Here is a 24,089-nt window from a genome sequence, read left to right as displayed (position 1 = left end):
CAAACCTTTCAGCTGCGCTGCCATTCTGGATTGTAGAAGAATAGGACGCAGTAGAAGAAAGTTCAACACTTTTACTTCAGAAATAAAAACAAAATGAAACACAAATGTGATGTTTAAGTTTAAGTCATTTCGCTTATTAGTATGGTCGATTTGGATCATCAAAGGTCAGCAGCGAAGACATTGGTTAATAAAGTGAGATTAAATACATAAAGTATATTTGTGTAATTTAACATTTTTAATTATTACAGGTTTGCATAAGTTTGCATTTCACTGTTTTTATTCAATTTGAGGAATTCTGAATCTGTTTTTGTGCAAGATGAGTAAATGCATGCTCACATTGCATGGGGACAGGAGAAGTGTCTGTCAATAAAGGGGAAAACAAAGTACTTATTTGAAAAAGTAGCTCAGATATATGTGTGTGTGTGTGTGTGTGATATATATATATATATATATATATATATATATATATATATATATATATATATATATATATATATATATATATAGTTAATTTAAATGTAATGTGTTACTTTAGTTACTTGAAAAAAGTAATCTGATTAAGTAGCTTACATTATTTGTTATATGTTTCCCCCCCCCAACACAACAAAAATGCATGTAACTGCTGGTTAAACTCACAGGGTACTCCACAAATGTTCAAAGGTTGTACCCTCATCAGCGGTGGATGACTGGGACATTTTGGATGTTGAACAATCCACCGCAGGGCAGATCACACTGAAAACCACAGTTACAAGTCAGTTACATAAAGTATACATGCACCTGAAACTAGCGAAATATGCATTATAGCGCACATAGACTTCTTTAGTACGCTGAAAAAAAGTGGTCATCTGAAAATAACATCTAAATTAACTGGTTTTATTCAAGTCAAAATTATTATTAATATTGCTGAAACAACCTAAATTCATTAAGTTATGACAAGAAAACAAATAAAACAGTTTTCAAGGTAACAAATTTTGCAGGTGACTGCATTTTTACGTTTTACAGTGAAGTATATTTTTGTCTGGACAGGATCTTGACTGAAAGAATCTCCATCCACTTTTTTGTATGGGGAAAAAACATTTTGTTACATGAAAAAAAGGAGGTTTGAAATGGCATGAGGGTGAATAAATTATTACAGAATCTTGATTGAAATTGGTCTGAATACTATAATTTAACATTATAGTTCTACAAATTATATGTAATACCTATATAATGATTATACATTTTAATCACACTCGTTATGCATTAATTGACCCAGTAATTTTCTAATGGACCCCTATTAAAGGAGCACACTATAACTGCTCTGAACTGATGCTCTGTAAAAAAACCTGAATCACTGTGTAGAAATTGAACACACACACAGGATTCGATTTTAAAGTAATTTCCACCCTGCTGGCCAATGCATCTTCTGAGTTTGAATCCCAGCAGAGTTTGAGGCTGGATGCACAGATTCAGAATAAAGATGCCAGGCTTGACGTGTCCAAACCTGCCTGGCAGTGCTCCACAGTGACCACATACTTCCTCCATCATATTACTCACAGGAAATGAGGGCCAGAAGAGTGTATCCTACCCACACAAGAGCAAGTCAACACAGAAAGTGAGTCTGTTGCAGTTTTGGACCATCAAGACTGTAACATACAGTATAACACACCCAAATTTATTGTTTCCAAATTTCATAGACAACTAAGATCAGCAGGTTAGTTTAAGTCATTTAATTAGCAATATATTGCTCATGATTTTTGCAATCAAATTATTTTATACTCATAGCTGCATTAGCCTAATACTTTTTTTCAAGAAAAAGGGAAGAACACCCATAAATATTTATTATTACAAAAAATATCAACATCCCTTATACTGCAGATGATATTTAAAGTAATTATTTTAAACATGATTCATTTCACGCATGTTCATGTAAATTAGATAAATTTGAAGATGACAATCACAATGCTATTCTTCTTTAATACACTGTTGTTTCCACATACAGTAGGTTTAAACTGAAAAAAATATATATATATATATATATATTTTATTATTATTATTTTTTTCAGGAAAAAGCATTTTAAAATGGTGTATTCACATTTCAATCAATCAATCAATCAATCAATCAATAAAAGGCCTCTTTTTTTTACTTCAGTGAATATTTCTCATTTATATAAAAAATTCGGTATGGGCTAAAAAAGGGACTGAAGATTCCCCAAATTTTTGTCTAGGAAAAGAAATTGTTGTAAATAAAGTTAAACAATTAAACAAACTAGGTTCTTTAACAAAATCTCAATAGTAAAATAACTGTTAAACACACACACACACACACACAAAAATGTGAAAGTAAACAATCAATTGGATACATTTATAGCACATATATAGGCTATCTAAAATAACATACTTTTGTTGTGAGAAAAAGGTTTAGCATTTTAGTTAAATACTGACTGTGGTTTTATTTTGTTCACTTGTTATAGCTATTACAAAACAAAAATCTGATATTATAATTGTAATTTAGATTAAACGAATAATTTTAATAGATTTTAGAAAGGTTTATTAAAACCAACGTTCTGCTAGAGAAAACGTTTATTTCTATAATCAAGATATGAGATAATTCTTGTGACAACTAGCCCAGTCTCCTCTTAATTTAAAAAACAATAGACTACCTAAATCTAAATTTGGTAATTTAAAAAATATAATACAAAATAATATTTTTAAATAAACACGTTTTCTCTTAATCTTAAGTTCCTTCAGGCCTGTTTACTGTTGCTCAACCCGCGTCGCGTCTGTTCCCTCGGTAACGCCGCGTGCAAAAGACGGCCTATTGGAAAAGTGCATAGCCTAAGCCAAATTAATGTTTACTCAAACCAAACTCATTTAAAAATGACCTCATAAAACCATATTTTGTCCTATAAATGCTTCTTAATATCTGCTTTTTCGGTGAGGATTTTAGTCTAGGCTACTCTCCCTAATTTCGGATGTAACTTTCAACAAATCAATAAATGACTGTTCTCATTAGTAAAGTAAAGTAAAAAAAAAAAAAAAAAAAAAAACGAATTGGAATGAGTGGAGTTTTACGAACGAGGCAACATCGTGTTTACTAATTTTGACCTGTATTCCCGTGGTAGCTGCCACCTGGAGAGGAGTTAAAGCTCTGCCAGCAATTATACACACACAACAGGGATTCAAGCGGAGAATTGAATTATCACTTGACAAAGGCCTTGTATTTTAGAACTAATGAAGCTGTATCTTACCGATGTTCATACCGAACAGCCCCCAAAAAATGTATCAGCCATAGTGAGCACACTGGAGAAGTAGCTTATTCTTCACCGGTTAATGCGTCATGGACAAAAAGTGCAAAATTCTTCCTTTGCCCCGCTTAATTTCAGGCCGGATTTCAAAACATAGCATATATTAAAACAGAATAGCCTAAGATGCATAGGACATTTTGCGAAAATATTCATAAAGACAGCAAACTCCTTCGAGCGACCATTACTCTAATCAGCGCAGTATATCTGGACTAATACAGCTGCAGCCTTGACAACGAATTACACAAAAGCCGTCACACATCTCATTTACCTCTTGCATTACACTGCTTGCTGTTTAATTAAAATGTATTAAATTATATATATATGTATATATATATGTATATATATATATATATATATATATATATATATATATATATATATATATATATATATATATATATATATATATATATATATGCTGTTGTTTTAAACCATGTCAAAACTCATAAACGAACGGTCAGGTTTGTCCATATTTGACTCAAACATGGGTTGAAACAACCCAGCATTTATTATTATTATTATTAAGATTTGGTCTTTTTAATGTACACTGTAAAAAAAAACTGTAAATTTACAGGAAACGGTCTGTATTTTTTAACAGAATTTTGTCGTTTTGTCATTATACAGTGAATACCTGTTATTTTACAGATATTTGTTGTAATTTAAAGGTCCACTATTAAATTTACAGGTAATTGCTTTTATTTTGGTTTTACATTAATTTTACGTTTTTAAAAGGAAATTCTCTGTAATTTTATAGGGTTATGTGTAATTTTACATAAAAAATTAAGTAATATTTTACAGATTATTTCTGTGGAATTAGAAAACAAAGAAAATAAGGTATAACTGCAGAAATCAGCAGTCACTAAACATGTTTTCCTTAAAGATTATTAAGCATGTGGGGGTTAAAGTGAGTTTTAAGATTTGTACACACATTAGGCAAGCCTATTTAATTATTTATAGTCTTTTAATTTTGTCTTGCAAATAGATGTTCATTTTGATCATCATTTGTAGGCTATTTGCCCGAAAATTTCATTTAGGCCTATATTTTATGTCTTTTATGAATCGTTTTTCCAAATCTGCGTGGCTTTGTGTGCGTTTGTATGTATGTGTGTGTGTGTGTGTGTGTGTGTGTGTGTGTGTGTGCCCGCGCGCGCGCGCAGATTCAAATTATCCGCCATTACGTTTCGTTGCTGCTAGTCCCGCCCACAACAGTTAGCTACAGATCTGTCTCTGTCGTCGATCTGTGTCAAGGGCAAGCGGGAGATTTGAAGTTTCAGTCTACGCTCGTGAAGTAGTCGTGGATTGTGATCACAGTGGTTCAAAGCTATAATCGTATTCGACAGAAGCAACCAGCCGTGAGCAGGAGCGCTGAACACATATTAGTTGTTTGTAGTCTGTCAGTCAGTCCAGAAATAATGCGCCCTTTTTCAGTGAGCCTGGTTCGTCGTCACAGCGGACCTCATCCCGACCGATCAACGGCTGAGGTAAGAGTCTCATACTACATGTGTGTACGATATTTTATATTACATTTGTGTTAAGTGGTTAGACAGTTTCCATGCTAACGTTAGCATTCTTAAATGATGTTCAGTTATAACTGGGTCAGGGCAAAACACTGAAAATGCAGCATGCGTTTTTAATTATCGATCTGTGTTAAGAAAGATCAGTTGAACCCAACCCACATCTCTACTTATTAACTTAAAGACCTAAAACAATCTTTAGTAGACTTGTTATTCATATTAAAGTCCATAATTGTGTATAAAATCTTCGTTATGATAGTCAGTAACATTAAATCAATAAATGGCGGGATATTTTGAAACACTGTCTGGAAGCTGAAAACTTTTCTCTTAAAAAAATACTTTATTTTATTATAATAAAATTGTAGTAAACACGTTTTTAGCTGATTTTTTACCATTGTAATAGCCACAGTTTTACTAAAAATAGGCCTACCGTGTTTCTTTTGTTTATTTCGTAATAGTTAACATGACTAACTTTATTAAGACCGTTAAGAAATCAAAATACTGTAACTTAAGGTACTTGTTGATGATACAGGAAAGCCTAGAACAGGAATACTAGAATATGAATACAACATGATGAACCCCTAGGACCTAGGTGTGCAGCTAGGTCACAGTAAATCATATTCATTTAACTTTACTTTCTATAAATGTAACTTAGCTAAAATCACATGGCAGCTCAAAATATTACTGTTAGCCTTTCCAGCTCAGCTTCAAGATCATAGTCATTTGAGTTTTTGCATTGTCCCAATGGAACATATTCTGACATGTGTAAATCTAATACTGAGTTTTAAAATAACTTGTGTGTGTGTGTGTGTGTGTGTGTGTGTGTGTGTATGTGTGTGTGTGTGTGTGTGTGTGTGTGTGTGTGTGTGTGTGATTTCAGGTCACGTGGAAAGCAGATGATCATGGCAAACAAGGTATGGGAAGAATTCATTAAAACATAAAAATCATAACGGTTCTGATTCCATATGTTCATAACAGTCTTCTGATTCCATATGATTGCACTAAAAGTATGCACAAGGTTTGGATTTGCTACAGCAAGATTACGATTGTGTTAGATTCCACCCATCTTTCTTTATTTTTTTATTTTTTTTTTAACTACCCACTAAGCAAAATTATGTCCGAAAGACTTCTTTTCAATGTCTTTGTTACAAAAATCAGACGTTGAAATGCCGTCCACTGAGGAGCCAGAATGAAAGTTATGACGTCTTTTTTTGACGTGTTCTGCACGTCCGATATAGACGTTCATCGAACCTTCGTACAAGGTTAAAACTAGTTCAGATGTGGCCATTGTGGACATATTTCAACATCATTTATGGTCTCATTTAGACATAATTACTTTGACTATTGCTGTCAGATGATCTTAGTGAGAATTAACAGAGGTTTAGATGTTGATATTAGTTTAATTTGAAGTGTCACCATTGTGGCGATCCGTGTTTGCTTTAGTTGGGCTCTTGGTCCCCGTTCCTTTTACTTTAACTTTTCTTTGGCTGCTGTAACAGTGTGTTTGTGTAACACAATTGTTGTGGCAGGGAAAGCCTAGAAAAAGTATGAGGTGTTATCAGTTCAATGTTGATGATGACATAATTATCACAAAATGAGCCTTTAATATTGTGTTTAAAGTTTTGTGTTTATATTTGCCGTTAATAACCACCAACCTTTTGGAACTGCATTATTGGTGAAGGTGTATTTATTTGAAGGTGTGTAAAAAGCATGTGCACATTATGTTTTGAGCAAGAGTATCATTCAGTCACACACAGACATCAAGATTTTGGATATGAATCACAACAACGGTGACAACCAAAAAAAGCTTGGGAATTAAGGATGAGTTTTGTACTATGAAAGCTACCCATCATGCATTGCAGCATGAAGCTTTTTTTTTAATTGTCACCATTGTTGGAAATCATATGCACAATCTTGATGTCTGTGTGTGACTGTATGATACTCTTGCTCAAAACATAATGTGCACATGCATTTTACACACCTTCAAATAAATACACCTTCACCAATAATGCAGTTCCACAAGGTTGTTGGTTATTAATGGCAAATATAAACACAAAACTTTAAACACAATATTAAAGGCCCATTTTTGTGATAATTATGTCATCATCAACATTGAACTGATAACACCTCAAACTTTTTCTAGGCTTTCTCTGCCACAACAATTGTGTTACACAAACACACTGTTACAGCAGCCAAAGAAAAGTTAAAGTAAAAGGAACGGGGACCAAGAGCCCAACTAAAGCAAACACGGATCGCCACAATGGTGACACCTCAAATTAAACGAATATCAACATCTAAACCTCTGTTAATTCTCACTAAGATCATCTGACAGCAATAGTCAAAGTAATTATGTCTAAATGAGACCATAAATGATGTTGAAATATGTCCACAATGGCCACATTTTAATTAGTTTTAACCTTGTACGAAGGTTCGATGAACGTCTATATCGGACGTGCAGAACACGTCAAAAAAAGACTTCATAACTTTCATTCTGGCTCCTCAGTGGACGGCATTTCAACCTTTGATTTTTGTAACAAAGACATTGAAAAGACGTCTTTCGGACATCACTTTGCTTAGTGGGGCTCTGTCATTTAGAAACATGACTTTTCCTATCACTACTATCTTAATGACACATATCTTTTAATCCAGCTAGATGATCTGACGGTTGCTGCTCGCATCTCAGCCTACCTGATGGAAAATTCTTGCTGGATGAATGACCTTCACCTTTAAATCAGCCTTGCCAAGACAGAACTGCTTATGGTTCAGCTTTCAGCCAAAACATACTTGCTGTGATCCTGCTGATTTGCCTTATCATTAGGAGGATCAGGCCCTTCCTATCAGAGCTACACAACCCTCTTGTTCTATCCAGACTGGGCTATTGTAATGCCCTCCTGGCAGCTCTTCCAGTGTCAGTCAAACCTCTGCAACTGATCCAGATGCTGCAGCAAGAGTTGTCTTTAAAGGTAGCCCTATGCCTAAACTCACTACTTTAGATCTGTGTGTCTCCAGAAGCATGTGTTCTGCAAGTGAACGGTGCCTTGTGGTGCCATCATCCCAAAGAGACACAAAACCACTTTCACTGACATTTACCTGGACTGTTTCCTGGTGGTGGAATGACCGGCGCAACGCAACACATTTTCAAGAAACTGCTAAAGATCCATCTTTTTCATAAACACTTCACCCAATAATACTTAATCTTTGTTACAAAAAAAAAAAAAAAACACCTTTCTATGTGTACTGTACTAGACTAACTGGGACTTGTCACTGCACTTGTTGCTTTTTATTATCTTTAATTATTATCTTAATTGGTTAGTCACTTTGGATAAAATGTAATTGTAAATGTTAAAATAAGTTATACTGTAAAGGTATACGGTAATTGCTTTTTATTGTGGATATTTTTACATGTTCTAAATTATATACTAAGCTTATATTTCCTATCAATCACTTATCTTGATGTTTAGTGTTTGTTCAATTACTAATACTTTAAATATGCAGGTAATTTGTACTCATACATTTAGTTAATTTAAAAGAAATTGACTGTACATTTGCTATTATTAAGAACGTAATTAGAGATGTTGTGAAATTGGATCTGTACAAATAAAAAATAAAACTGTAAATTTACAAACATTTGTATTTGAATTTATGTACTTGTGTGCATTTTTTATACATAATTTCATTGTTATTTTACACATAAAAACTATATTAAAAGAAAATTACTGTAGATAGACAGCATTATTATATAAAATAATTTTATAAAACCTTAAATTTACAGTATTTAATTGTTTTAAAGGTGTATATGACTTTTTAAAACATTAAAAATCCCAGTAATTACATAAGATTTAATGTAATATTAAAGATATAATCTGTTATTTAATTATGGAAAATTACTGTATTTTAACGTGATTGTTTTTTGCCGTTATTTTACGGTAATTTTCTGGCGCCCCAGCTGCCGGAATAATACCGTTTTTTTACAGGTTTTTTTTTTACAGTGTATTTATTTTATTTTATTTGCCGTCTAGGCCATTGTTTGGAAATAATATTGAATATTATGAGTCCATATTTGACCCAACCATGGGTAGAAACAACCCATCATTTTTAAAGTGCATATAATATAATCTAACATAACATATTATAACATAATATAATATAATAAAATATATCTGTAAAACTAAGCTAGTAGGCTAGATAAACAGAAACAGATAACAGTGGCTTGCGAAAAAACATAATCGCTCTCTCAGAAATTCATGTTTCTTATCAAGCATAAGCTTTAGTCTACTGTATTACATGTTGACAGACATTTATCATACTGAACTCTGACCACCGCATCACCTTTGCAGGACACTCATCGATTTTTCTAACTGATAGACAAAAAGGAACAAATTAAATCGCAACAGTAGGCTACACTCATTGTTTTTTGTTTTTTTTATAGTTAAAAAAATAATTAAATTAGGTTAACGTTACATAAGGGGACAAATCAATCGATCAATGGAGTGATTTAAACATATTTAAAAAATTTAGCATTAAATATAACGTTAAAGAATTCGAATGCTACTTTTTAACACAAATCTAGTCTATAAGAAGCTATTGAAGTGGATGATGAAAACATGAGGAGATCTTACTGCGTTCACTTAAAGTGGGTGGGTTTAAATGCTCACCTTCAGAAATGCGAGCGCTCAATACTTCCCATACAAAACGAAGAGTTCAAACGAACCTCAAATACTATATTTATAATAGATTTACTTACCAAGCAAGTTATCTGTGGCTTGGAACAAACGATGTTCTTACTCTGGATCCCCAAATTCACTTTCCTTGACCTGCAGCTGACCCTTGTAAACTACAGCCTTGCCATGAAGCAAATGAGCTCCGAATTAAGCCATTGAACAACAGAACGCAACTTGAATCATTCCCTTTGGTTAAAAAAGCAAGATGAGAGAGAGGCAGATGAGGCTGATTATGCAGGTATAGCCTATAGGGTAAATAGGCTCGCGGAGTGTGAGTGCACTTGGCTGTGGAGGGTTGGGTTGGGGGAATTGGAGGGGGACGGGAGGAGGCGTTAGCCGCCGTTTGGGCTCACACGAGCGGGAAACGCTAATATCAACCGAATAGGTCGCTAAAATGCGATTAAAGCTTGACGTTTACATTCTCACTTAAATATGTGTGCGTAAGATGCGACATCTTGTAGAAAGACTTCAACTGTCCCTAACAAAATCGTTGACAACGACTATTTAAATTCCCTGTCTCTCCTGACAGCATAAATTAACACGTTTTAGCATTTGTTTTGAAATGTATACGGTAATTATTAAGTCACTCAAAGCAATCAAGTCATAAAACTACTCAGTATGATCTCGATAAGCCATATTTATTGTTAATTCTAGTGCATACTATAAAATAGACAAGGAGAAACATCATTTCCCACAATTCCACTGCGACGCCGCAAATAAAGCTGATTGGCTGTCAGCACAACACAAATGACGTTTCAGAATACGTCACTTCCGAAACATTAAGAGATTCGGTTGAGACCTCTTAGCGCTCCTTGGCTGAGACAGTTGATTCTCATGAGTATCCTTTTGTTTTTATCCTGCAAAGGTCTTTAATAACTGACCAATAAACTCTTCGGATCAGTTCTTACAAAACTCTGAAAGGTAAATTGTTAAAACGCACATAAGAGTCTTCTGTTAACTTAGACGTTAGACGTGTAACCAGTGTTTAACTTTAGTAAGCAAACTGATACTGAGCCGTTAACGTTTCCTAAAGCCTGACAAAGGAGAATTTATGGATTATTATGCTAAGTTAGTCGTTTCTAAAAATCGAACATCATTACAAATTAATCAGTATATTCATATCGGTAGTAAACTCAGGATTTGTCATGATCGAAAAGTAAGAATAGGTTTTGTTATTCTATATTTAAAGCACAACCTTACCAGTCTACTGGGTGAATCTCATGAATTACTATAGCCGTTATCAACATAGCCTAGTCTATATTTAGCACAAAGCAACATAACATTGGGAAAAAAAATCATTGTGACATTTTCATGTGTGTCGACTCCCCTCCCTCCCCCCAATTGTTAATAAAAATATAATTTGCATTACTGTACCGTGAAAAAAACGTACTAATTATAGTATTAATGTATAATGTATTATTCATAATTTAACTTTAAAGTATGTATGCATAATGGTATTATTTGTAGTACAGTTAAAATATGTAGATATACTGCCTTTCTGTTGATTTATTGTGATTACTGATTATAATAAAATGTCTGTCTGGACAGGTGATTGACATTAGATTATAAATATGTAACATAGTTTAGTAATGATAATCTGACAAGATTCAATCACCATTAGGAGTAATGACAATTGCAAATAAAAGTAAAAACTAAAAAGGTCTGTAAATAGTATTTTTTTGCAAACTTGACATTTGGGTAGTATGTTACTGTCAGCATTTTAAAGTATGCAACAACACAGTAGGCAATATATTAATATTTAATTTACAGTTACATTTTCATATTTGTATTTCCAGTCACAGAGTAATCATTAATTTATTGTTGTTTCCATTAGCATGAATTTCTCAGAGGTCTTCAAGCAGTCCAATCAATTGTGCAAAGTTTCTCCTGATGGGAAATATTTGGTAAAGTTGTTTATCTTACAGCCATCAACATATGACTATGATCAGAATAGCATAACCCCATACTGATCTCTCTGTTTCTTGTTAATCACCATGTTTAATTTGGGCTTGTAGGCCACCTGTGTCCAGTACCGCCTGGTGGTCCGTGATATCAACACCCTTCAGATCGTGCACCTGTACACATGCCTGGACCAAGTGATGCACATGGAGTGGTCCTCTGACTCCCTCTTCATCCTTTGTGCCATGTACAAAAGAGGCCTAGTGCAGGTATGTCTAATTGCCATTTGCATTTGTTGATACTTTTACCTTTACTTTTCAGTCTGGGAATATTCAGTGTTTATCCAGAATGTAATATCATACCTCTCCTAGAGCTGCGCGATTCAGGATAAAGGATTTGTTTTGTTTAAAATAGACGTCACGATTCTGATTTGACAACTCGCAACAAATCTTAAATTACATGTAATTTGCTAGAGGTTCTGACAAAATTTTAATTGCTGCAGTCTATTTAAAAAGAGATGTTTAATCAATTTGAATTGTTTTTTAAAAATTGGTTTGAGTGAATGATTCAATGACTCACTCATAAAGACTTTGTTTGTTTCATTTCATTTCTGGATGAATCAAGTGGCTGCGTCCGAAATCACCCCCCATACCATTAAATAGGGGCTAACCGAATGCAATCATTGAATCCCATAATGCACCGCAATAACAAGTGTACAACTTAAAAATGCTGCCTTCGGAGGATGCAGTCCAAGATAGGAAGGCATCAAGGCACGTCCGAACTATAAACTCTTATCCCAGTACCTTTTTTTCAATTATTTTAGCTCAGAAATAATCATACTATGTGGTTGAAAACACTGTTTGTGAAGCGGTTTCATGACAACTGCTCTCTCTGGATCAGCAGAAGCTCAAACGCAGATTAAAATGTTTGCTGTACTTGTAAAAGTTAAATAGACATAGCAGAATTGTCATTTAGGAATACGATCGCATGTGTGTTTGAATCAAGATAGCGATCTTTTAAAACAAGACAGATTATTTGAGGTCTCATTCACATCTGTTGCACAAATGGTACGAGCTAGACTGCAATTTTAAAACTTTTTAAAAAGAGTTTGATCAGTAACCCTTGCTTCAGCCTAATAAGAACTTTTAAGTATTAGGTTATATGTTAATTTTCACTTTTTCAACAATTAGATACAATTCCTCTATAGTTTAATATACACAGTAAATTGCCTTACCTTTGTAAGGGAAGCCAGTGCCAGTCTTTCATGTTGAGCTATTCAACAGGACAACAGGACTCAGATATGTTTGTTAGTGAAGGGCCTTTGTGTTTCTCTCTATTCGCTCTCAGGTATGGTCTCTAGAGCAGCCGGACTGGCATTGTAAGATAGACGAGGGTTCGATTGGACTAGTTTCGTCACGCTGGAGTCCTGACGGGCGACACATACTCAACACCACTGAGTTCAATGTAAGTATGGCGGTAGGAGGAGTCAGTTCTGCACCGTGTCAACTGTTGCTGCCCATAAACGAAGACCTGAAAATAACAGACAGTCCATGGACTGAGTTCAACTCTGTTGATTCATTCTGTGGGGTCACAGTCAGAATACACTGTTCTTCTGAAAATTACTTCTTATGGTCTGGTTAATAATGCAAAATGTGAGAAGCAAAATACAATAAAAACAAAAAATATAATACCACCATATTTTGGACCAATAGCACTAGGTGCAAAATATCATGGTATTTTTTGTTATTGTTTTTATCTACATGAATAAAAAATGGCAATGTTCACTACTGCGCAAACATTTGGGGTTGTAAGATTTAAGAAGTCTCTTTTGCTCATTAAGTCTGCATTAATTTGGTCAAAAGTACAGTAAAACAATAATATTGTGAAATATTATTACAATTTAAAATAACTTTTCTATTTGAATATGTTCATAAAAACATAATTAATTCATAATTAATTAATTCTACTCCAGTCTTCAGTCACATGATCTTTCAAAAATCATTTTGTGCTCAAGAAACATTTCTTCTCATTATCAATGTTGAAAACAGTTGTGCTGCTTAATATTTGTAAAACTTTTTTTCAGGATAATTGATGAATAGAAATTCACAAAAAAACTAACTATTTTTAGTTTTGAAATATAAACATTTTGTAACATTATAAATGTCTTTACTGTCACTTTTAATCAATTGAATGCATCCTTACTGAATATTAATTTCTTTAATAAAAAACCCTACTGAACCCAAACTATTAAACGGTAGTGTATTATGAAATCTCAGTGCCACTCTCTTTCTCTCTCTCTCTCTCTCTCTCTCTCTGTCTGTCTGGATTACACTTGGGCTCAGTGCCGCAGTAGTCGTCTGTCCCCTAAACTTGATTCCAAGAATTACTGACAGGTGTTGAGATGATGGACAGCTGTGTGTGTGTGTGTTCACCAATTCACTTGGAATGAAGTGTCTGTCTGGAATTCTTGCTGTTTGTCTAGAGTGTGTGAGGGTGAATGATGACTGGACACTTGTCTGTTGTCTTCCGTCTGACGTCTCTGTTACAGGCTTCCATAAATAATCAGTACACTGTCTGTTTTAACAACAGCACATGCAGTGTTTATGAAAGTAATTTTGCAATGGTCAAATTTAAAGCCAAGTTGTGTAAGGCAATGGTACATATTCATGGCTGTTTGTTTGAAAATTGTACAAAGACTGAAATCACAGACAATTCGAGTCAGCTTGCTTCTCTAGGGTGCCACCTAAAGGATTCCAACTGAACAATATAAAGGTGGCAAGTACATACTACTAGATTTCTAATACGGTATGTGCTGCTGGCATCAGTAGACTTTGAGCAGAGCTTTGTTGTTCACACCAGGCCAGTTTACTGAATTATGACAGAATGATAATTTTTGGGTGAACTATCCCTTTAAGTTGTTGGACTGTTTTTAGACTAAAGACATTCGTATGGCTATAGAAGATTTGTAATTATGCACAGGTTGCATGGACCACTTTTTTTTTTTTAGGGGTTCAAGCGCGTAGCGCTGAAACGCTATTGTAATTGTTACATTTTCCTAGGATCAGCATTCTACCCTAAAAGTGATCGGGCTGACCAAACCGTTAGTCGTAAAGACTTGAAACTTTGAGGGCCGGTAGTACTCACACCATATTCAATGTCACCAAGACTCAAGCCGATCAGCCCGACAGGCGCGCTACAGCAGTGGAAATGACGAAATCGCTCATTCGCATGCCTCGGCTTCGATCGTCACCCTGGCTCAAAAATTTACAGGTATTTTTGATTTTTGTTTAAAACCTTTTTGAAATTTTTTTTGGTCCAATCGTAACCAAACCAGTGCAGCAAGATTCTCTGGAGTCTGATTGTCAATTTATAAAAAAAAGTTGAAATTTAAGGGCCGCCAAAAATGTTTAAGTGGGAGGAGCCACTTTTACTAAAATGGCTATAACTCCTGAACTGTATGAGATATGTTCACCAAACTTGGTGCACATACTGTATATAAGAGCTAATTCTGTGGTCATGTGGAAAAGCATGCGGCGTTTGGCCACTTGATGGCACTATAACATGGAAAAAAACATCGAAATGGCTATAGAGAGCCTAAGTCCCTCCCCTTCCGGTAGACCACCATGGGACCTTATTTCGGAAAAATATTGTATGGTAGTCAATGGCGCGAGACAACAAATATGTTGATCTCGTTTGAATTGTGCCCTGAATTACACATATGATGTTTATCAATTTAAATTTAAGATTATTTCAAAAACGAAGTAGTCCTAGATTTTTGGCTCAACCTAGATTAAACCCCTGTAGCACAATTCTCGGGACTCTCTAGGTCAATAATTATCTAAAAATAGTTTGGACTTTGGATAGCTATAGCTTGGTCATTTTGAAAATAGGCGTGGCAAGGTCTAACCAAAAGCCTATCATTCCTAGTAGGAAACTCAGATCTTTGCATTATTAGGTGAGTACATGCGACACATAATTCAAAAGAAGCATGCAAGCTTTTATGGAGATCGGCCCATAGGTGGGGCTATAACTGTTAAAAAGGTGTACAAATTCTGTATTTCTATGGTAAATTCCATGAAATGGCTGAAAATGGCCCTCTTCCTGCCTGATTTGCATAGAACGTCAAGAAATTGGGTGTGCACGTCACATCATACTAAAGAAGCATGGAAACTTTTATGGACGTCGGGCCGTAGGTGCCACTTGAAATGTTATAAAGGGAAAAAAACGCTGTATTTTCCTATGCGAAATTACATTTAAATTACTGAAAAATGGTCTGCTCTACGTAGAAATTCACGACATTAGGTGAGCATATGCGCCATATGATTCAATAGAAGCATACAGACAATACAATTTTACAGAGATTGGGCTTTAAAAGGCAAAAAAAAAAAAAAAACTATTTCTGTGATAAATGGCCTGAAAGTGCAAAAAGTGGTCTTTTTCCTCTCTGATGTATGTGTTTACAGACTTTATAAAAGTATATTGTAAAGTGCCTGTATTGGCTGTAATTATTATTTTCCATCTATGATCAAAGTTGTTACATGCTTGCTAATTTAAACATAATATCTATTTACACAAGTGCTTAAAGCGCTTGAACCCCGATAATTGCTGCTAGCAGCCATATTTTCTTTTTAATGGGGATTTTCTGGTGCTTAAATGGATAGTTCACCCAAAAATTTTAATCATCCCATAATTTACTCCCCTTCAAGCCATCCTAGGTGTAAATGACTTTCTTCTTCTTTCAGCCAAACACAATCGGAGTTATATTAAAAAATATCCTGACTCTTCAAAGCTTTTATAATGGGAGCGAGTAGCGCCTGAGATTTTGAAGCCCAAAAAAGTGAATCCATCCATCATAAAAGTAATGCAAGTAATCCACTCCATGTGGTTAATAAAGGCTTTCTGAAGAAAGTTATAAATATGGATATTTTTCTTACAAAAATGCATTGCTTCGCTTCAAAGGTCTTTATTAATACCCTGGAGACGTACAGTATGTCTTACTTTTATGATGGATGGGCTTTTTTGGGCTTCAAAATCTCAGGCTCTATTCATTCCCATTATAAAGCTTGAAATAGTCAGGATATTTTTTAATATAACTCTGATTGTATTTGGCTGAAAGAAAAAAAGTCATATACATCTAGGATGGTTTGAGGGTGAGTAAATTATGGGATAATTAAAATGTTTGGGTGAACTAACCCTTTAAACTTGTACACCTGTACACTTGAAGGTACAAAATGGGTTTGTATCGTTAAATTTAAATATTTATGTCTCTATAATTTTTTCGCTTTATCTTCACAGTTGAGAGTCACCGTCTGGTCCCTATGCACAAAATCCGTATCCTACATCAAGTATCCTAAAGCCTGCCAGAAAGGTGAGTGCGTGCGTGTAAGTGCATACATGAACTAGTTATACTAGTCAGGGGTATAGCTAGTTTTATAAACTGTTTGTGGGAGTGGAGATGTAAGGACAGGGTCACAGAAGCATGAATCATGTGAGAATATTTACCTGTAATATAAGTCCTGTCCCTGGACGTCTACCCAGGCGTGAGCTCTCACAGACAGCTGGTAAATGGCACATAGTCCTCGTAACACTCCAGAAGACATTGGGTTCATATAATGCCTTACTGCCATAGATTGTCATTTTCTGGCCAGCAGAGTGTGGATTGAGTTATCCGTCACCCCTGTCGCTGTGGATTGAGCTGTAACCTTCAGATCAGCTGATGGAAAACTTGTGTTGAAAGGTGTTTCTGTGCTAGCAGTGTGTTGTCTGTCTACCAGAGTGAATTATGAAAATTTTAGCCATTTATTGTTAGCAGTCATGGGTCAAAGTTATGGATCACAATTCCATTCCTAACATAATTGACCTCCGTCCAGTGTTGGGGAAGCTACGTTGACAATGTAGCTCATGTAAAGTAGTTCAATGACAAACAAGGTACTTTTTAAAAAAGGAGTTTGCTACACCTCAAGCTAACCACACTTGTGTTTTCAGTGTATTTGATCAAAAATACAGCAATATTGTGAAATATTATTACAATGACTTGTGTATGTTAATATATTTTAAAATGTAATTTATTCCTGTGATGCAAAGCTGAATTTTCAGCATCATTACTCCAGTCATCAGTGTCTTGTGATCATGTTAATATGATGATTTGTGCTCAAGAAACATTTCTGATAGTCATGCAGCTGCTTCATATTTTGTGGAAACTACTACAGTTTTCAGGATTCTTTGATAGAACAGAATAGTTCAAAAGAACAGCATTTGTTTGAAATATATTTTTTGTAACAATGTAAACGTCTTTATTGTCACTTTTGATCAATTTAATGTATCCTTGACTTCTTGCCGAATAAAAATATTAATTTATTTTTAAAGAATCTTTCTGATCCCACATTTTTGAATGGCCGTGTAACTGTCATATTATATATATATTTTTGCCATTACAGTAACTGAAACCGTGCTTCTACTGTAGCAGTAAAAAGGACAACATAGCTATACTGCGCATTTGTGGTCTGCTTTCCCGATTTAATTTACGATATATCCCATTAATAATTCACTGGAATGGACCAAGAATCCATTGCTTTTCTCTCCAAATCCTCACGTCTCTTTCCAGGTTTGTTTTTACACGAATGCTTTAAAAAATAATTGTCTCACTTTTCACTTCTAATCCCTATTAGCAGTGTTTACTGGAATGTTTCGAGAGCTAGTAAATGCTAAAGTTAATGAACATTTTTGATTAAGGTTATGTTATATTTTACAATACGTACATATATTACACAGTTATATTTTAACAAGTCCGCAATATTGCTGCAGAAATCAAGTTTTTGGTGTTATTCATGGTCTGTTGTAGTAATTTGTTAATGCTTTTACACTTTTAAATTTCCTTTTAATGTTTGATGGTTGAAGGGCGAGTAGAATAATGTCATCTCCTTGTTCACAGTTTTTAAAAATGCTTATTATTGTGTTCATAGAGTGAACATTTAGCTGATTGTTTACAGTTTGACGGAAGTAACTCCCATAATTCGCACAAAGCGTCATGGAGCGTAGGAAATTCTATACTATGCTATACTATGGATGCTATAACAGTGCCCTGGTCAGTTCATGAAACACATCTGTAGAATATATGGTTGACTGTTTAGGCTTTAACTGCATAAATGTGTTTCAGGTATGGACTTCACTGCAGATGGCCGTTATATGGCTCTGGCGGAGAGACGGGAGTGTAAAGACTACATCAGTGTGTTTGTGTGTGATGACTGGCATCTTCTCAGAGTGAGTGCAGTTATCTAAGGTAGTATGCAATTGTGTCAAAGCTGTGGCCTGATGGTTAGCACACATGCTCCAGAAAAGTAGAGCAGGAGGAGCAGCTTTAAATACAGCCTGATCTTTCCCACCCTTCTTTCTCCTGAAATCTCCCCTGCCCTTTTGTCTATTGTCTTCATTAGTAAAAGTGTCAAAATATCATTATATCACTTCAGATGAAGTTGAATGACTTGATTCTCAAATACATGTAATAAACATTTCGGTAACACTTCACAATAAGGTTTCGTTTGTTAACATTAGTTAAAGAAGAACTCCGGTCAATTTTAACATTGAGCTAATTTTTTTGTACATTTGGAGTGCTGTCAATACAGAGAACAACGACAAAAATCGGTGTTGCCTACACCGAGTTATTCTATTTTTAAAATTTGCACCCTGTTGACTTCAATGGGGCAAGTACTAAACCTGCTTTTAGGCTCTTAACATCCTTGATGTGTCATTACAAGTGCACAGAAAATGTGAGTGATTCCTTCTGAGTGAACACGAGTGAATCTGACTGCAGTAGATGTGAAAGATATGTATAAAAATGATGTTATTTAAGCCAGCGCAAATACCTGTATTTACATCCTGTTTTCGGTTGAAGTCCAAAGTAATCGATTGCCGAGTTCACGCGCGTGATCATAGGTAACTAAACCTATGCGCGTGAACTCGACAATCGACTTCAGGTATTTGAAGTCAACAGGGTGCAAATTTTAAAAATAGAATAACTCGGTGTAGGCAACACCGATTTTTGTCGTTGTTCTCTGTATTGACAGCACTCCAAATGTACAAAAAAATGAGCTCAATGTTAAAATTGACCGGAGTTCTCCTTTAACTACTTTAGTTAACATGAGCAAACAATGACCAATGCTTCTACAACATTTATTAATCTTAAACCTTTACTAATACATTTTTAAGATCAAAAGTTTTATCTGTTAAAATTAATTGATGTATGGCTTTTCAATCTTTGTAATGATTTATTTAGTTAATATTATTTCTTTCTTTTATTTATTTTTTACATTTTTATACTGCTTTTCTTATTTTAATTTATTTAAATCAAGTTTTATTTATGTAGTTTTATTTACATTATTTATGTAGTTTATTTTAATTATTTTAAATTATTTATTTTAATCAAATGGAGTTATTTATTTTTTATTTAAAGCTCATTTTATTTATTTATTTTAATCAAATGTTTTAATTTGTGTTTTTATTCAAAATAAAATGAAAAATATTTTATTTTAATCTAATGTATTGATTTATTATTTAATTTTATTTAGTGTAATCTTATTTTATTTAAATTTTATTACATATTTCTACATTTTTTTACACAGCTTTCTCTAAACCTCCTTCCCCAACAAAATTAATTAAAACAAAAATGTTAGTTATGCATTAACTAATGATACCTTATTGTAAAGTGTTACTAAACATTCTTGTAATGTTTTAAAAGAACTACCCTTTGTTTGGGGCACAATTATTTTAATATTTACTACTTTTTCATTAAAATTAAGTATTATCATTATTTTATTTTTGTATCACTTTTTGTAAATTACCTTTTTGGGTATTCATGAAAACATTTACATTTTAAATTTTAAATAACTATACATTTTATAGTTTATAGTAAATACAGATTGATTATTTAATTAAAATCAGCATGAAGGCAGTACAGCAAATATTAATTAAACTTTACAATTATTGCAAAAACTACCATTTTTCCATTATGTCTGTAGCATTTTGAGAGCGAGACTCAAGATCTGGCAGGGCTGGAGTGGTCTCCGAACGGCTGTGTGCTTGCGGTGTGGGACAACAGTCTCGAGGTAAAGAAAATCAATGCTTATGGTCACTAAAAATGTCTTTCACAGATTCTGGTCATTGACCGTACTACATAACATTTATTATTATTTGTAGCCTGGATGTGCCTTTCTGTGCAGATTTACTCTATAATTATCATTTGGACTGATGCACTAATTAGTTGTGAGCGCAATCTACAGTACGTCATTTCTACCACAACATTTTTGTTAAATCCAGCCATTTAAATTGGAGCTTAATTTTGTTAAGCGCAATAAGCATCAAATGCTGTGAACGATTGGTACTCAGACTGTCTGATGCAGACACAGGGGTTTGAATGCCTCTCATCATTGATAAACAGATTTGGACTTTTTATCATTGAAACAGTTTAGTTTAATAAAATTGTGAAGTATTAACTAATCCGGATAACTCTCCGGTTTCTCTCTGCAGTATAAAATGTTATTATATTCGCTGGATGGCCGACTGTTGTCTTCCTTCAGTGCGTATGAGTGGTCTCTAGGCATAAAGTCTGTCTCGTGGAGTCCCAGCAGCCAGTTCTTGGCTGTTGGCAGCTATGATGAAAAGGTAGGAAATCTATTAAAGAAACAGATGGAAAATATCTGGTTAATATTATATAATCTGTATAAAAGAGTTTTGATGGGCTTTTTCCATCAGGTTAGGATCCTGAATCACATCACCTGGAAGAAGATCACAGAATTTGAGCATCCAGCCACCATCGTAAACACCAAAGCTGTAGGTGTTTTTCTCCTGAGCGCATGTCTGAGGGGGGGAGGACTGTTATATGAGGGGGGAAACTCTCTACTTTACTTTACAGTGCCTCTATTGTGCTATTTTGTTTTGGAGTTCTCCTACAATAGGTTTATATGCATCCAAGGTAAAAAAAATACAAACACAAAAAAACATTTAATTTTCTCATAATATACATTGCAGCATCACCTGTTTTCTCACAGTGTTCGATAAACGATCCGGTCTCTCTAAACCCCTTCTTTCCGAGAGCCTGCTCTGCTCTGATTGGTCAGATGGCTTGGTCTGTTGGGATTGGTCAACCGCTTACAGCGTGAATCAGAAAAGAAACGCCCATTACCATATTTGAATTTTAGCTCCGGAGACTTCTTCAGCACTTGATACACTGTGAAACAAACTGTAATGATGGCGTCGATTTTACAGCATTAATCCGGGCCCGAGTCCTCTACCTTTTAAAGTGCATGCAAAGTGGATTTGCTTTGGCAGCACAGGAGACACAGACAGTGTCTTCTCAACATGAAAAACATGAACCAAACTCTTCCAGGCCTCAGCTACAACTACTGTGTTTGAGTAGATGACGTTCACCGGCAGCCAATGAAGACCATAGGCTGGCATTATGCAAATGTGTTACAAACCTACAAAGGTTCGCACAAGAATTAAGACTGGAATTACTGATGACCTGTTTCAGGCAGTTCAGAAACGGTTCCTTCTTTTGAGCTACAGTAACGTATCATAATAGCATTATCATGCATTTTGATCTTTGAAACTTTGCAGACCTCTTACGTTCACAAACAGCTATATTGAATTAATGGTAATATCCAAAAAAGCATCATAGGGGCACATTAAACAGCACTTTTACAGGCTTAACTCGTTGGAAAATGTCTCTGCCTATATTTTTGCAAAACTTCATAAACATACCTATAACTAGGTGTGGTTGATCGATTAATAAAGACTTATTTTCATGTGTTCCTTGCACAATACTATGTTATGACCTCAAAACACTTTTACCATAGTGCATGATTTGTAAACTTAATACATTTTAACATTTGCATCACATAACCAGCTTCATATGTATGACTTTTCTGACATAGTAAACTTGTTTGCAACCAGCATAATAAAATGTTGCCAGATTCACGTTCATCTGTTTCAGATAAAACTGAACACACTTTTCGCGCCACTCACTGGACATTTCATTTTGAAATTGTTACAATACATGCAAAGCAATGTAATATAATTTAGCAGAACTGTCGCCACATGCTTATATTTTTTTTTCAACAAGCCCTAGGTTGCACAAACTAGACCATTATGAAAATGTTAGATTTTATGAGTTTACATTTTTCTTATTGAAAAAGTCTAAAATGTAAGTGAACTAGAAAAAAATCAGTCTTTTTTTTATAACCAGAAACTGTTTTTTTTTCTTCTAGGTGGTATTTAAGGAAGTGGAGAAAAGACCTGTTGTGGGCAGTGAAGATCTTTCTATTCATCAGCTGACTGTGGATAATTCCCTATTTAGCACACAGAGCAAGTGTAAGTTTCATTAATCTTGTGTACAGTTCTTGGTAGTTAAACTACAGTATGTTCCTACTGTAAGGAGGGTGTTTGCACTAATATTACCTGCTATGCTGACAGCACTGCCTCGGTGGACACCAGAGATTTCACTTGGTGGCAGGTCATTAAGAATAAGTAACTATTTCTATTGCTGGACTATTGACGAAGGTCTGCAGATACACTACATAAATCTTATCAACGTCATAGCAATGGAGATCTCATGTTACAATCATACTAAGCCCCCGAACTCTTTACTCTTTTAAAATGATGAGTATGTTGTACTATGTGTAGACAAGCTCTCACATTCACAATGCAAAGCTCTCTCCAGTCCATCTTGAACATTTATTGAAACGTTTTGTCATGTATCGTAAACTTGAGCAAACTGTACAGGGCTCGACATTAGCGCTTGTGGAGTGGGACGAGTGGATTTTTTGAAGGGGCAAGTGAAAGAGAGTTTTACTTGCCCATCCGGACAAGTAGCCCAATTAAAACGTCAAAAACAAAAAATAGACTAGGGAATCACCAAAACACGAGAATGACTCTGATTTGATCACATTACATGACTCTGATTTCAGCACACAAAGCAAAATGACAGTGGAGGTAATGTAATCGTAGCAGTGGCATATTCTATGCTAATTTCACCCTCACGCTCCATCATGGCGATATCGCGAGACAGCTTTTCACCTCGACGAGAAATCTCCGCACATTTTAATAACGAGATCTCGTCACACCCCTACCTCTGGGTAAATATCACAAATAGGCAGATTTAAATATGCCAGTGCTGATAGAACACTGATGTGAGAATATTGCTTCAGAATAAATTATATTTACAACACAAAAAATCTTTTTTTTTCAGGAAAAGCTACTTTTTTACTTTTAAAGTGAATGACCGATTTACTTCTCTGAAGGACAAGCACATATGACAAGGCTTAACATTGAGCCATGCTGTACGTATATCACATGTCATTTATAAATCAACACCTATTCAGCCACTTGAAGATGTGATATGCTAAGGTTAATCAATCACAACAAAGACAAATTACATGGTACAGTACCAAAGATAGCCTTTTTTGGGGGTGGATTTCATGAAATCATGTCCAGGCTATATTTCAGCCCAAAATTTTTGGGGAATTAACAGAATATATTTTATAGTAAATTCAGTGATTATTTGAAAATTAAAAGTAAAACAAAGGTAGTACAACAAATGGTACTAAAGCTTTAGAAATAAAAATTAATCAAATTTATTTTCTATTTTTGTTAATACATACTTTATACTAGATTCT

The 24,089-nt window shown here is 34.6% G+C and overlaps 1 protein-coding gene across 1 annotated transcript in view; it reads left to right on the top strand.

Moving 5' to 3' along the window:
• Window positions 1-10,284: 10,284 nt before the first annotated feature.
• The window catches only part of wrap73 (WD repeat containing, antisense to TP73), a 25,132-nt gene continuing 11,327 nt past the window's right edge, over window positions 10,285-24,089 (top strand). Inside the window, exons 1-10 of the mRNA XM_081349053.1 lie at window positions 10,285-10,443; window positions 11,357-11,426; window positions 11,538-11,690; window positions 12,769-12,885; window positions 16,717-16,789; window positions 18,578-18,681; window positions 20,436-20,522; window positions 20,944-21,078; window positions 21,169-21,246; window positions 22,683-22,785. Coding sequence (XP_081205179.1) covers window positions 11,358-11,426; window positions 11,538-11,690; window positions 12,769-12,885; window positions 16,717-16,789; window positions 18,578-18,681; window positions 20,436-20,522; window positions 20,944-21,078; window positions 21,169-21,246; window positions 22,683-22,785 — 919 coding nt within the window. The 5' untranslated portion in view covers window positions 10,285-10,443; window position 11,357. The remainder of the gene's footprint in view (window positions 10,444-11,356; window positions 11,427-11,537; window positions 11,691-12,768; window positions 12,886-16,716; window positions 16,790-18,577; window positions 18,682-20,435; window positions 20,523-20,943; window positions 21,079-21,168; window positions 21,247-22,682; window positions 22,786-24,089) is intronic.

The sequence above is a fragment of the Scardinius erythrophthalmus genome (assembly GCF_964197995.2).
Source record: "Scardinius erythrophthalmus genome assembly, chromosome: 20".
Lineage (NCBI taxonomy): Eukaryota > Metazoa > Chordata > Actinopteri > Cypriniformes > Leuciscidae > Scardinius > Scardinius erythrophthalmus.
This window is presented reverse-complemented; position numbering and strand designations above follow the sequence as displayed.